The 15,097-nt window shown below is 40.1% G+C and overlaps 1 protein-coding gene across 2 annotated transcripts; it reads left to right on the forward strand.

The window, feature by feature from the left end:
• Positions 1 to 3,433: 3,433 nt before the first annotated feature.
• On the forward strand, positions 3,434 to 14,668 carry slc16a6b (solute carrier family 16 member 6b). 2 transcript variants are annotated; one of them, XM_062438783.1, is made up of 6 exons: positions 3,434 to 3,712; positions 8,408 to 8,655; positions 10,182 to 10,325; positions 11,453 to 11,581; positions 12,553 to 13,512; positions 13,610 to 14,668. In XM_062438783.1, the coding sequence occupies exons 2-6, from the start codon at positions 8,424 to 8,426 to the stop codon at positions 13,879 to 13,881; spliced, it is 1,737 nt and encodes a 578-aa protein (XP_062294767.1). In that variant the 5' UTR covers positions 3,434 to 3,712; positions 8,408 to 8,423; the 3' UTR covers positions 13,882 to 14,668. The 2 variants fall into 2 exon arrangements, with proteins under 2 accessions (XP_062294767.1, XP_062294766.1); XM_062438782.1 differs by lacking the exons at positions 3,434 to 3,712; positions 8,408 to 8,655 and having other exon boundaries at positions 10,248 to 10,325; positions 11,287 to 11,581.
• The last annotated feature ends 429 nt before the right edge of the window (positions 14,669 to 15,097 follow it).

Genomic DNA, 15,097 nt, shown 5'->3' on the forward strand with positions numbered 1-15,097 from the left:
TCCAAGTCCATCTTTAAACAGTCAGGAGCATAAAATGAACATTAAACCTGTTTTTATATCTGTAATCATTCTGTTCATACTGACCATAAGAAGATCCCTTCATAATGTACTTATAATGTGATACAACATGATGAGTAATATGACATTAATGTGTCAGATATCACTTGATATGACTAACTCACACTGATGAAGACTCATATAAGCTTCACATCTACTTTGAAATGACTGTGTGGACACACTGTGGATTTAGTCCTCCATCACTTCCATTGAAAGCACATTTGAAGGAGATCTTTTAATAGTCAGTATGAACAGGAGGAATGATTACAGAGAGGAAAACCTTTTTACTGTTCAGACACCTGAATCATGGCAGGCATCATATGATTTGTCACCAATAAATAAAAAAAATAAAAAACATATCACTTTTCAGATGAGGTCATACCTGTTGTCAGTGTCAGAGTCCTCTGCAGTGGCTGTAAGATTCAGACCTCTTATCCTTTTATACTTTAAGCACTCTAAAGTCCACCAGTCCAGCACTTTTATGACTTTTATGTTCTCATTTCTGCTTTTTGTTTGTGAACTGCTACATCATCAAACGTCCTGACAGTTCCACTAGTGCAGTTAACCCTGAAAGGACCACAGTGTGCAGCAATTATCAGGTTCTAGGTTATTGTATTTCTAGTATTCTCAGTATGTATTTCCTTTATGGCCTTGTTGCTTGACATTACACAATCTCTGACAGTTAAACGTAAAAGACAGAAGAATAGAACGTGGGTCTCGAGGGGTAATGAGCAAGTGTAAGAAACCAGATAGCTTTGTTTTTTGTTTGTTTTTCTTCTGCACGTCACTCTGGGAACTCACTAAGAATTTGGTTACAGAGTCAGTTTATTTGGGGATTTTACTGGAATCTCAAAACAGCTGACAAAAAAGAAAAAAATACTGTGTGATGAAATAAATTCTACAGTCATGAGAATCAAAATGTGGTTATGTCCAGGAAACACTGACCGGACAGAGATGGAATCATCTCTTGAATGTTCTCCTCAGGCAGTCCGTCTGTATTCACTGACACACTGACTGACTTCCAATGGAATCGTGTCTGTTCTTGCATCACACACCCTGATTATGTAGGACTTGGAACTTGTGTGTTACATCATTATATTATCAGTGAGTGCAAAGCAAGACAGTGGTGTGTTCATACCATCTTGATCATAGTGGCAAAGATATGGTAACTGGGCTGACATTGGACCACCCAATGAGCCTGAATATAGTAAGGAAGAGACTTGTAAATTCAGTCTCATCAGGGGGATTAATGATTTGGCCTTTGGTTGAGAAAAAGGTATTTTGTCATTTTTTAAAAAGTCTTCAGTACAGCTTCAAGATCACTTGCAAAAAAAGGGAAAGAAAGCTGCAGAAGAAGAAATAAGTAAAGTTAATTCTATAAACAATTAAACAGTCTTTTAAATGTAGTAACAACCAATGTTTAGTGGCATTCTGTCCCTATCTATAACAAAGGCAAGTATAGCTTTAATGTCTTCACTTTGACCACCACACATAAAACAGCCACCTCATCATTTTAACAAAGATATGACCAATACTTGATTTGATCAATATATTTAATTTAACTACTGAAATTGTGATGACTTATTATATGTTAAGTTTAAATGACAAGGTGCTCTATTTTATCACTGAATACAGTTTGTACACAAGTATTTTTCTAGAATCCATATCAGTCACTTTGACTTGCCACTCCCCTTTGGGCATTAACCAATTATAATGCTTGATTTTTGGTGGTGGGGGGACTGGACTTTCCCTGGCCACCCCTTAGACACACCCCTGCATCTCCCTGAAAACTATTCCAGGTCAGGGCATGCCTGAGCACTACAACACAAGTCAAAGGATCAGTCCCAGCTCAGACACAGGTGAGTCATTTACTTATTATACATAAGTCAATACCAGCAGGATAAAGGCAGCATTTATCAACATTTTGAGAAAATTAGTGCAGTTAAAATCGTATTTAAATGAAAATATAATTTTAGTCTCACAGGCATTGGTGAAGTTTATTTTATGTACAGAAAAACTTCAAACTCATGATCATTTCCTTTATAACTGCTCTGATAGGTTGTTACAGTACTGCAGTGTGTAGCTGAGTGGTTGTGACATCTTATGCAACATTTTAAATAACTTATTTTGCTTCATTGTTCTCCGAAAATGTGTCTAAGTGCCAGATGGGAGTCATGAGTTGATGACATTTGATTTAAGTAGAGACACGCGCTCTTTGGTGTTGAGGGGAATTATCACCCTTGATGAAAATAAAATATCATTTAGGATGGTTTTCATCAATGGATGTAAAAAAAAAATAAATAAAAAAAAATGAAGCCTTTCTTAAAGAGGTGGAACAGTTCATCACTCTGCACTCAGCAGCTGTTTGGGGTGAAGGTAATTTCTGCTTTATTGTATCAGTGATGGCGTGCTGTTGGCTTATATTGTTTCTACGTTTCTTTTATGATTCATGGCAGAACAGTTGGTGACTAACAGGGAAACCACTGACACAATAACATCTGGTTCAGTTTGACAGATGTTAACACAAACAGTTTTGAGTCAGCCAAACCACAAACCCTTCAAGCTGTCCAACAGACAGTGGTAATAAGTTAGATTTGGACGCAAAAAAAAAGAAAAGAAAAAGAAACAGAGAAAATGACTTGAGGAAAAGAGAGAAGCCCTTTATCACACGTGTCCTTAAGGTTGTTTTTTTTGTTTTTAGCCCTTCTGCCTCTTTTCAGTTCTTCCACATTTAAACTTCATGGTTACTTACTCACACACACACACACGCCTCTTAACTGGATAAAACCTGTTTAGCTCAGACTGTCGCGCGCTGCATACACGTGTAGAGCGCATCAGGACGCGCCGGTGCTGCATTCACGCTGGCTTCTAGTGTGTAGCCTAAATGTGTATGTGCAATTCATGACAGTGTTTTTGAATTTATGAATTATTTTTAACATTAAAGAAACACAACTAACTAATATACTAATATAACATACACAGCCCACTAAGAAAACAAACAAAACTTGAATAATAGATCTATTACGTTATCTTGTGACTATATAGGCTCTGCTATAACACCTTACATCATGATTACTTTATTTATGGTTGACATCATTTATTTTTTTGTAAAATATAAACCACACACGCGTTAATGGGTTTTTACAACCTGTTCACCAAAACTCCAGCTAAAATCGCTATAATTCTATAATACAGGTGTTTTGGGTTTGTTTTTTTCATCGGTACGCGAACGCAGCTCGGGAGCAGCGCACGAGCCTCTGTAGCGCGAGTCTCCTCTCCTCCCTGCGCGTTCACGAAGCCTGCACGCCCGCGTTTAAATACCGGCTGAAGCCGGTAAAGAGCTGCCAAAACACACAGGAAATAGCTCAGAGGAGACAAAAGATGCGACCGGCTGTTACTTATTGACCGAAAAAAAGCCCAAAGTTGTTTCAGCTAGCATATATGTATTAATTAGCCGGAGCAGCAAGTGACAATTAGGCTAAAAAAAATATGCCAAGTAAATAATTGTTCTTTCATGCTTAAGGGAAACTAGGTGTACTGCCTACGTTATAGCTGCTTAACACAACACAACAAAATGACGAGCAGATAGAGACTGGGCTGTGTTTCACACCAGAAGGCTGCTGTGTGTGCTCCTGCTGTCAACTCTGCTCTGCCGGTAAGTCACAAGTCAACCTGGCAACCCGCAGCTGGAGATGCTGTTAGCTTCAGCCGATTGTGACACAGGAAGGCAGTCTGACAGCAAGGAGCCTCAACTGCATTTATGTCGTATGTAATGTTACAGAAGCGGTAATACACCGAGTGGCTTTGTCAGGCAAGTGCGGGCACCGCCTAAAATAAAACTAAAGATGTCGTTTAATTGTTTATTTCTTAGTAAAATAAGCTAACTGTGGAGCTGTGCTGTGCTGTGCTGTCCTGTCTGGGACGCGGCGCATTGACATCACTCCTCTGCACTGCGGATAACTGCACACCTGACACACCACAGCAAGCTAGAGCAAGAAGTAGACTCAAAAATGCATCGAAACAACAAAAGTAGTCTATAAATACTGTTAAAACAAACCAGTACTCACTGCTTATCAGACGTGGCAAACACACATGAAATGGTACTTTAACATAAAGAAGTGATTCTGTGAGTTTAGTCAGGTTTGGATACATTCATGCTGGTAACTGTGTGAAATGTTCTGTATCTGTCAATGCCAAAAGAAAGTCAGTAAACTGTTAAAAAGATCAGGATAAGAACTCAAATGACTTCTTAACATATAAAGAAACTGTTGTAGAGCTCAGATAAAGACATTATTGTTGTTATCGTGGGTAAAATAATCAGTTCATCTAAGGTTTCCTCTATGATAACTATTTAATTATATGAATATTAAATCTTGCACTAGTGTAGATAACTGTTGTAATATAGGATGATAGAGGTGGGTTTCTTACAGTGATGCAGCTCATTTCATTGCACTGTGCAGCGTATATGTGTGTGTGTGTGTGTGTGTGTGTGTGTGTGTGTGTGTGTATGTGTGTGTGTGTGTGTGTGTGTAAGTGGATGTTTTGCCCCTCCTGTGTAAACTTACTTTCGCTGCTTAACTCTTAACTCAACCTGCCAGTAAACACTAATTACTCACCCCCATGACCGTACTCTAACTAACTATGGCTCTGGTGTGCAGGCGTTACATCATCGCTTGCTCCTGGCAACACAGCACCTGAGAGACTGAGTCCAGGGCTAGAGCTGCCCGCAGGATTAAACACATCCTCATAGTTTTCTGTACAGGCTCTGACTGCTCTGTCACTTATATCCATACTCATAGAACCCAGTCTGAGCTGGTAGCTGCAGGAGAATGTACACCTATAGAGAGATTATTGGAACCAGAGAAGCCACATTTGGAGAAATAGCTGGTTGGGTTGGAGCTGAGGAGGGATGAGGAGATAACAACCACCGTTGAGTGTGATAAGCTGGCACTCTTGTTAAAGAAGACCACATACAGTATCTATGTAAAACTTCACAGTAGCTTCCTATCCTGGATTTCCCCAAGTTTGAATCCATTTCTGAGAATTTTGGGGCATTAGTGAATCTTAAATATGTCTTTAATGATCAACAGTCAGGCCATTTGTGGCATAAAGAAATACTCCATAGATTTAGTATTGTATTTTCATAAAGTAGGGGGACTAGGAGGAGTTCAATTTAAACAGCAAAAGACGACTTTACTGTCTTTAAGTCTATTATATTGGTCAAACTGCAAAAACATTTGCACCACATTTACTACCACTTATTAATTATGTTATTTTTCTTGCCTTGAAAGCTCCTCCAGAACCACAGAGAACATGTATACTGTACATAAAGTATATCCACATGATAAGTAGTGTTGAGTAAAAGGATCTCAGCCATGTGCCCCTTTAAAAATAGCTACACTCTATGCTTTTGATAATACACAGTGCTGCCCTTAATTGCCCAAATTTGGGTATTTTTGGAGGGAATTTTGCCATTTTACACCAGTTAAATGAATCTTTAATATGTCTTTATTATTTTTTTAAATCACCAAATTAGTAAGAGACAGAGAAATATACGCTTTGGTAGTTTTCAACCTTGACCCTTTTTCTATCATTAGTCTAATTAACTATTGGCAGCAATCCATTATTAAAACTGGTCCAGTATTGAGTGAGAGTGCTGCGGCTGTGAAACAGGCTGTAATGTAATCTAGCAGGGCAACAGCATCCTGTCAGTGTACAGACACTAACGACAGTCACGATGACAGAGGTTGAGAGGAGTGCTGAAGTACACAAAGTCTACCTTGGTGTTATTTCCACAGCAATTCTCACGAGATTTCAGAATGAGACTTCTTGAGCCAGACTTGATAAGACACAATAACAAACAGACTGGATCAGGTGAAAGGTCAAGAAAAATGGTTCTTTACATCATGTCATCACATACTTGTAATAACAGTCTGAGTGTCAGTGGTAAACACATGCAACAAGCTAGTGGATGTACATTGACAGATTTCTACATTATTACAACACTCACTCAATACTGGACTCATGTCAAAAACTGCTGAAGCTTGATGAAAAAAAGATGGAAAAAATTTGTGTGGAAAAACTATTAAGTTTCCCTTTAAATTAGCTGTGTAATGTCTCCGACTGTTTTTAAAGGCACCAGAGATCAGTGTGTAGTGTCCACTAGCAGTAATGTGACACATTCTACATGAGTTCAGCTCTAACATCATCTTCATGCAGCCGGCTGAGTTTGATGGCTTCAGTGTAAATGATTTAGACTTGTTATCAGTCAGTGTTTCCTCCTAACACAGCATGATCTGCACTTCTATTCATCTTCTGAAATCTGGGTGTATGCGTAGAGTTTGGATATGACATAAATGCAACAGAGCAGAGGAGCATCAAACAGCATGATCCAAGGAAGAGTTACCCACCATAAAGTAGATCATAGTTTCAGTGTGTGGCTTTTTAGTGTTTTATGTGTGGTTTATGTGCTTGGGTACACACAGGTCTCTGTCTCTCTCTCTCTCTGTGTGTGTGTGTGTGTGTGTGTGTGTGTGTGTGTGTGTGGTTTGTGTGCTTGGGTACACAGGTCTCTGTCTCTCTGTGTGACAGTTTAGTGTTTTCAGGCTCAGACTTTCAGTCTACATTCTTAAGCTGAAGGTTTCCTCAGCGTTCTCAATTTGAAGCTTATCTTGTTTAGAAGGAAAGGCTGTCTACAACTGATACATGCTGAGCTGGGATGTTCAGCTAGTCTAATGGGACATTTTGATATGAGCATTTTGGGTTTCACTAGACTTTTAATGTCAGATTATGATCTTAAATTAGGTTTAATTTCTGCAAAAAGTGAAAAAAACAAGACAAACATTAAAAGTGTGAAGCGCATCCTCAGCTGATCGTCTCTATACACTACAGCTACACCCTCACTATACACTACAGCTACACCCTCACTATACACTACAGCTACACCCTCACTATACACTACAGCTACACCCTCACTATACACTACAGCTACACCCTCACTATACACTACAGCTACACCCTCAGTGATCAAACACCCACCATGCATTACATCTCTATATACGTACTTATCTCACTGCCTTTGTTGACTTTACACCCACAGACACATACAGTCATTACATACAGTCATTCCATTTGATGAGTTGTGACATTGACCAGATGTGGAGAAAGAGTTAATAATAAATAGTACAATCAGGAAGTATATTGAGGCTGGTGACAGGTGGATCAGCATTCTTTTTTAAACAACAGAAAACACCACAGTGCAACAACATGTCAGCTGTGTTTGAACACACTTTCATTTACATGAACACACAGTGCTAAAATAAAACACTTCCTCTTTTAAGCCGTACTGTATGTAACAGTCAAGAGCACATTATTATATGAAGAGCAAAAAAGCATCAACATTTAACACACTCACTTGATAAACTGTGGCAGCATGAAACACTGTTCAGTTCCTTTTCAGGCTAAAATATTTGATGGTCTAACTGTTGTTGTCATGGCAGTACAACATATTTAGCAATTTTGGTAACATTTCAACCAAATTGCAACAAGTTGATCACACTTCCATGTCCAGACTCCCACACACAACAGTTTGACATCATGTTACTTCATGAGATAAACCCAGAGTGTGACCATCAAAGTCCAGCTGACTCCATCCAGAGTGAAGCTCACCATCCATCACATCAACATACACACACTGAATATTTACAACAAATACAAGATCTACAACCCCTAAAAGCATCAACATGTATCATACATTCATCAGAATTAGGCACATGATACAACAACAGGAATCCACCATTATGCCATAAACAATGTAAAAAAAAAAAAAATTGAATACATCTCCAAAGATATTAGGATATTAAGAAATGAAAAGTGGGGAACAAACAAGATTTCAGATGTCAAACTCTTCTAGCAGATGTGGTGTTGGTGGTTTTAACTCTTTATCAGGTGAATAACTATATTTAGTAACTAAACATCCAAAATAGTCTCCCCATGCCTCTCTGTGAGGTAATAGAACCATGTGGAGTTAGATCGGTGAGGAACCATATACGGTAACTTCATTGACCTTATTTGCAACATAAAAATGAAAAAGTTTTGAAAAAAGTCACAAAAGCCAAAAAAACAACAACAAGCAATGAATAAAATCAGCAGTCAGTAAAATAAAATGTTAAAACAAGCAAAATATTTTAAATCATTTTCACATGAAACAATAAAAAAAAATTTTTTTAAACAAAAACTGCAAATATAGCGTTTGGTTCAGTTTGTGTCAGTCAGCAAAACACATGAAAACATTAAAATGTGCTCCACCATTCCTTACGTGTTTCTGTCTCTCCTCCTCCTCCTCCTCCAGGTGGCCTGCTCTAGCCATGAGGGTGCCCAAATTCCAGGGTTGCTTGGGTCCGAATGTGTACCCGGAGGTGCCTGAGGGCGGCTGGGGCTGGGCCGTGGCCGCGGCCTTCTTCGTGGTGGAGATCTGCACCTACGGGACCCTCAAGAGTCTGGGCGTGTTCCTCCAGGATTGGATGACAGAGTTCGGGGAGAGCAACAGCCGAGTGTCGTGGGTCATCTCCATCTGTGTCTTCACCTTCACCTTCACCGGTCAGTCATTAAGGATCGATTCCTTTTTCCTTTGTACTCTTTTAACATCTACAAGTGTGTTCAGGACATTTAGCACTAGCAGACAGACAATGCTAAAGATAAATGATATTAACTTGAAGTCCAGTTTAGTGATGCAGTTATTTTTACTATGAAGTAATCTGCTGACTTTTTATTCTTGATTCATCGTTTTGTCTATAAAATGTCAGAAATGTCTAAGAGTCTAAGTTCATGTCTTCAAATGTCACGTTTTATAATATTTTGTTTGAATAAAAAATGTATTTAAATGATTATTTTGTTATCACAAAACCTGGCCTTTTATTATCTGTGGATCAGCTGATCAATCAATCATTCTGGATGAAGTCCTCTATATTTGTGTTAGTTAGTGTACTACAGTCATCTACAGTCTGTCATACTTGTGAAAAAAAATGGAATACAACCAACTGGATAAAGTAAAACTAAATAGTGAAATTCAACACATATATGTGTTCTATTAGCAGGTTCTATGTGAGCATGAGCATGAGGAAAAAGACAGATGATGACATGGATGTTTAAAGTCCAACACAAACTGAGACCAAGTCACTTCTATCAGTGTGAATACGTTCATCTCCTCAGCTGAAAATTAGATATTAAAATAAACAATGTAAAAATTAGGGATGCACCGATCCAATATTAATATCAGATATTGGCCCTGATATTGACTAAATATTCATATCTGGTATCAGATAATGGGGCCAATCTATTCACATTAATTCTATGTTTGTGATGCAAAAATAAACATTTGATTCCTGTTTAAGTTGCTGCCGGTGCATAATTATTTATTTTAAAAACAATTCAGTACATTTATATTTATGTGTTTGTTTGTTACAGTTTGTTTTACATAGTTAGGAAAGTAAAGTCCAGCCTGATGCCTTCAGTGTCTTCCTCACGGTGAGGTATACAGTTTATTAATTCAACAATGGTTGATATGCAAAGCCCAGGTATTGTATGGTATCCTTATCAGTACCGAAAAAGTCGGATCAGTGCATCCCTAGTAAAAATGACCTGCTGCACGTACACACATATATACTATAGTGCATGTAAAGACATTGTTCACATTCCTGTGTATCCTGGTGTTTCAGAGTTACCTGGTTGTGTGTGTTAAACATCAGTCAGGTGTTCATATGAACAGTAAAGAGGTTTTCCTCTCTGTAATCATTCCTCCTGTTCATACTGACTATTAAAAGATCTCCTTCAAATGTGCTTTCAATGGAAGTGATGGAGGATTAAATCCACATTTCAAAGTAGATGTGAAGCTTATATGAGTTTTCATCAGTGTCAGTTAGTCATATCAAGTGATATCTGACACATTAATGTCATATTACTCATCATGTTGTATCACATTATAAGTACATTATGAAGGGATCTTCTTATGGTCAGTATGAACAGAATGATTACAGATATAAAAACAGGTTTAATGTTCATTTTATCCTCCTGACTGTTTAAAGATGGACTTGGAGAGACCTAATAATGTTGTCTGTCACCTCCAGCTCCTCTGTCCACCCTGCTGAGCAACCGTTTTGGCTATCGTCCTGTGGTGATGATGGGGGGCTTCATCATCAGCCTGGGTACCATCACCTCCACCTTCACCACCTCCATCAATGAGATGTACATCACCATCGGCATTATCTCAGGTACTGCATATGAAACACACACACCTATCTGTCTGTCTGTCTGTCTGTCTGTCTGTCTGTCTGTCTGTCTGTCCATCCATCTATCCATATATCTGTCTGTCTGTCTGTTGATCCATATATCTATCTGTCTCTGTCTATCCATCTATCCATCCATCCATCCATCCATCTATCTGTCTGTCTCTGTCCATCCATCCATCTATCTGTGTCTGTCTCTGTCTATCTGTCTATCTGTCTATCTGTCTATCTGTCTATCTGTCTATCTATCTGTCTGTCTGTCTATCTATCTATCTATCTATCTATCTATCTATCTATCTATCTATCTATGTATCTATCTATCTATCTATCTATCTATCTATCTATCTATCTATCTATCTATCTATCTATCTATCTATCTATCTATCTATCTATCTATCTATCTATCTATCTATCTATCTATCTATCTATCTATCTATCTATGAGTGTAACAGTATGTAATGTATAGTATGAGATGAAGGGACTTCTAGCAGTGTCACTATGTGTGTGTTTCTTCCAGCATTGTCCAATGAGCAGCCTGCACTGAGGTTTACTCCTCTGTGTTAACTCTCTAGGAAGGACAGAGCAGGAAAAACTGGAGCAGCAAAATATACCCCCCCCCCCTCTCTAAAAACATGAAATTCCCTTTCAGATCCAGATTGAAGGAACAGGAAGTGGCTGGAGGATGAAAGAATAAATTGAGTGATTGACAGTAATCAGTAATATATTGAAAACGTTTCGGGTGAAGAACAAATTAAGGGGGAAGTGATTTTGGCATCAGAGCACATCAAGTTGTTTTTTTCTTGGACAGAAAGCACTGCTAGCTCTCCCACCTTGACTGCCACGTCTGCTTCTAAACAATGCCTAACATGACCACCTCCTCTCTTCTCTCCCCCCATCTCTTTTTCTTTTTTTTGTGTGTCTTCACATGCCTTTTATCTTCCAGCAGCTGCCGTAGCTCAGCTGAATCCTCTCAAGTGTCCCGCGGCCTCTGAGAAAGGAGTGACCTGACACCTTGATCTCTGACCCAACTCCCCCTCTAGACATGCAGTGTTCCTACCATGCGGGCCAGTGGCTGTCATGTCCCCTATCTCTTTTTCTCCACTTGTTTACAGGCCTGGGCTACTGCCTCACCTTCCTCCCCACCGTCACCATCCTCGCCCAGTACTTCTCCAGGAGGCGGGCCCTCGTCACCTCTGTCGCTTCCTCTGGAGAATCCTTCGCTATATTCGCCTTTGCTCCTGGTGAGTGGATTTAACAGTATACAGTAAATATATAGATACTGTACATATACTGTAACATGTACTCTTGGGATATAAACTAGTCAGGTTACAGGCTTTTGCAGGTGATGTATTGTGTAGTGCTGTTTGTATGTATTGTTTAGAGAATTGCTCTCACTGCTCTACAAATGTTAAGGATCATTCAAGAAATTAGAGTCCGACCGATATATCGGTCAGTCCATATTATTGGCTGATATTGACCTATCACAGATATATTGGTATTAGCGTATAAGTTGTCTGATATGTGCCAATTTTTTAAAAAAGTTATATAGGCAGCATTTAATGTATATTTGATCCTTTAAAAAAAAAAAAAAAATGTACATGTTATAGTTAATTATAATGATTTAATTCACAGTGTAGTTTACTGTTTTAGTGCACTGATGATAAAGTTTATCATCAAATGGTAAAATATCATGGCTTCATTACATGTCTTTGTCAAAAGTGTGTTTAAGTGATCATTGCAAAAAATGTATGTTTATGTATATATTTATTATATATAAAATGATTGGGTGATATATCGATATCTGAATTGTTTTACTCTTACTTCATTTAGATATCTGCGTCAGCCCTAAATATCCAGTGTCAGTCTGACCCTACAAGTAATGTAGTTATAAGCACATTTATTAATGCATCTGTCAAAACCATAACTCCTCCTGTGAACTGCTGTATAAACACATAACAAATTACTATAAAGTAAAACTGTAATGATATAAATATGTGTTGATCTGAGAATTTATGATTAAATACTCTAAGTTAATAAACATAAAAATGTCTTTATATCTGCTTATAATAACATTATAGTGTGTTATAACCCATTTATTAACTGTTTACATATGGTTGACAGCTGCATCTCCATGACAACCGAGCCATATCTTATGAGAAGTTGTTCATAAATATATGACTATAATGTACTCTGTCCTGTCATCTGTCCACAGCCTTCACCACACTAAAGGAACACATTGGCTGGCGCTACTGTCTAGTTGTTCTCGGCATCATTCAGGCCTCTGTGATTGGCTGTGGGCTTCTACTTCGTCCAATCATCATCCAGCCTGTGCCTGTAAAGGAGGAAGAGGAAGCGGATAAACAGTCTCTGTCTCTGAAGCAACTGGCGGCTGTTTATGAGCTGGAGAACGAACAAACCAGAACCTCCATCAACTCAGGAGTCTCGCAGGGCTCTGAGGATTCAGGCGTCACCTCTCTGTCCACCTCTAACGGAGACCTGAGGACTGCAGGAGCTGAAACCAAGGCTCTGATGGAGTGGGAAGTGCAGGACAAAGAGGGCCAGGAGCCGTCAGCGTCTAGACCTCCCAGCTCACTCATTGAGAAGGACGAGGGGTGCATTGAGGAGGCGGAGGCGGAGGCGGAGGCGGAGGCGGAGGCGGAGGCGGAGGCCGGTCCTCTGCAGCCCTCCAGCCCCAAACTCCTGGACTTCTCTGTGCTGAAAGACAGTGTCTTCATCTGGTACTCTCTGTTCGGACTGTTTGCCACGCTGGGCTTCTTCGCCCCGCAGCTCTACATCATCGAGCTGAGCAAGAGCCGGGGCGTGGAGGCCAGCATGGCCTCCTACATGCTCTCTGTGATGGCGGTGGCTGAGATCTTCGGCCGCCTGTCTATCGGGGTGGTGCTGAACAAAGTGTGCTTCAGGAAGACCCTGGTGCTGCTGGGTTGTGTTGTTCTCCTCTGCCTGGTGCTGGTGGCCTTCACTATCGTATGGGAGTTCTGGGGCCTGGTGGTCTGCTGCGCCCTCTACGGCTACTTCATGGGCACAGTTGGCTCCACACACATCCCCATGCTGGCTGAGGAGGACGTGGTGGGCATCCAGAAGATGTCATCCTCTGTGGGAGTGTATGTCTTCATCCAGAGCTTCGCTGGTCTTGCTGGACCACCGCTTGGAGGTACATGACCTGTTTTATTTGTACTTCTCTCTATCATTTCTTTCAACCTCTCTGGTTTGTTGGCAGCTCTTAAAAACGGTCTCATGTCTCCCTGCAGGTGTGTTGGTGGATGCAACAGGTAACTACGGTGCTGCCTTCTACTCCTGTGCAGCGGGCATGGGGCTCAGCGCCATCTGCCTGGCCATGGTGGGCCCGGCTAAGTCTGGCATGTGCCAAAGACAGAGCAGAGAGGAAGAGAAGGGTGAGAGGGCAGAGGATGAGAACATGTGTCAGGACGTTGAGCAGACAGACTTTTTGGATGTGGACTTGGCTCCAGAGCAGAGTCCAGTAAGACAGGCTGTGGATCAGGGCAGAGCCTCTGTGATATGAACCTGAGCACAGCTGGACATCACCTCAGAACTCACACCAACAACATCAACAAAGCAAACACAAGTCCAGATGCACTTCAAGAGGCTGCAGAGTCACCAACACTAACCCTGCTGCTGGCTCCAATCTCAGGTCTCTCTCTCTCTCTCTCTCTCTCTCTCTCTCTCTCTCTCTCTCTCTCTCTCTCTGACTAACCTGAAGCTCACTTCCTGCCAGTCAGGAAGCAGTCTCTCTGAGACCAAAGACATCCATGCTGAGCACATGGAGTCACACCTTTCTGCACAATCTCACTCATCAACCCTCTGCGTATTATTAGAATTATTAGAATGGCAACACCACTATCTCAAGAAAGAAGCACTGTTGTCATGGAGACCGAAGCTTCACAGGCACACGTCATGATGTATGTCTGTCACATTACTGCTGCTGCTTGTCGCTCACGTCGATGTGTGCGTCCTGATTCAAAGCTACACACACACACGCACGCACATACACACAGACTGGACATCCAGCAGGAAGTCCACCACTGAATGCTTTAAAATGTAATCCCCTGCATTGTGACCTGTAGAAAATCTGATGTGATGCATGGAGAATGATACTTGCTACTAAAACTTGATCATTTAGTCTGTACATACGGTCTGTCTGATGCTCTTATGCACATTCATGTCTTTGTAATTCTAGCAATATCTCAGCAGTGTTCCCGGATCCTTTACATGAATGAAGGAGCTCCAGCTTCCTCTAAACATGTATTCATAATTCTTCTTCTTCTGCTCTATGTAGAAGTGTTGACTGTGTGTGTAACCACATAAACTGAAAAGCAATGACGATACATTGGGTCAAGATAAAGGTTTACAGCACTTTGGCTAACTCTGGCTAACTTTCCCATGCTATGGCTAACTAAATACAATGACACACATGTTAAAGTGTAGAAGTAGAGGTGTACATATATACAGTTTATATATACATTATATGCAAAGGAGTGAAGGAAGGATGTGACTGCAGCCTCAGATCATCTCCACACTCTCCTCACATGACTTGAAGTTTAGCTCACAGACCTTTCCTTAATCACACAATCACTTCTATTTAAATTCTTTATAATGAGCATTTTTTTAAATGTAACTTTTTTTTTTATTTAATTGAATGCCAGGCTGGATCCTGCCTGTCAAGTGCCAGACTGCTTTCATGATGTATTTTTTAATAAAATCTCTTTCCAATTCAGCTT

The sequence above is a fragment of the Scomber scombrus genome, chromosome 18 (assembly GCF_963691925.1).
Source record: "Scomber scombrus chromosome 18, fScoSco1.1, whole genome shotgun sequence".
NCBI classification, from domain to species: domain Eukaryota; kingdom Metazoa; phylum Chordata; class Actinopteri; order Scombriformes; family Scombridae; genus Scomber; species Scomber scombrus.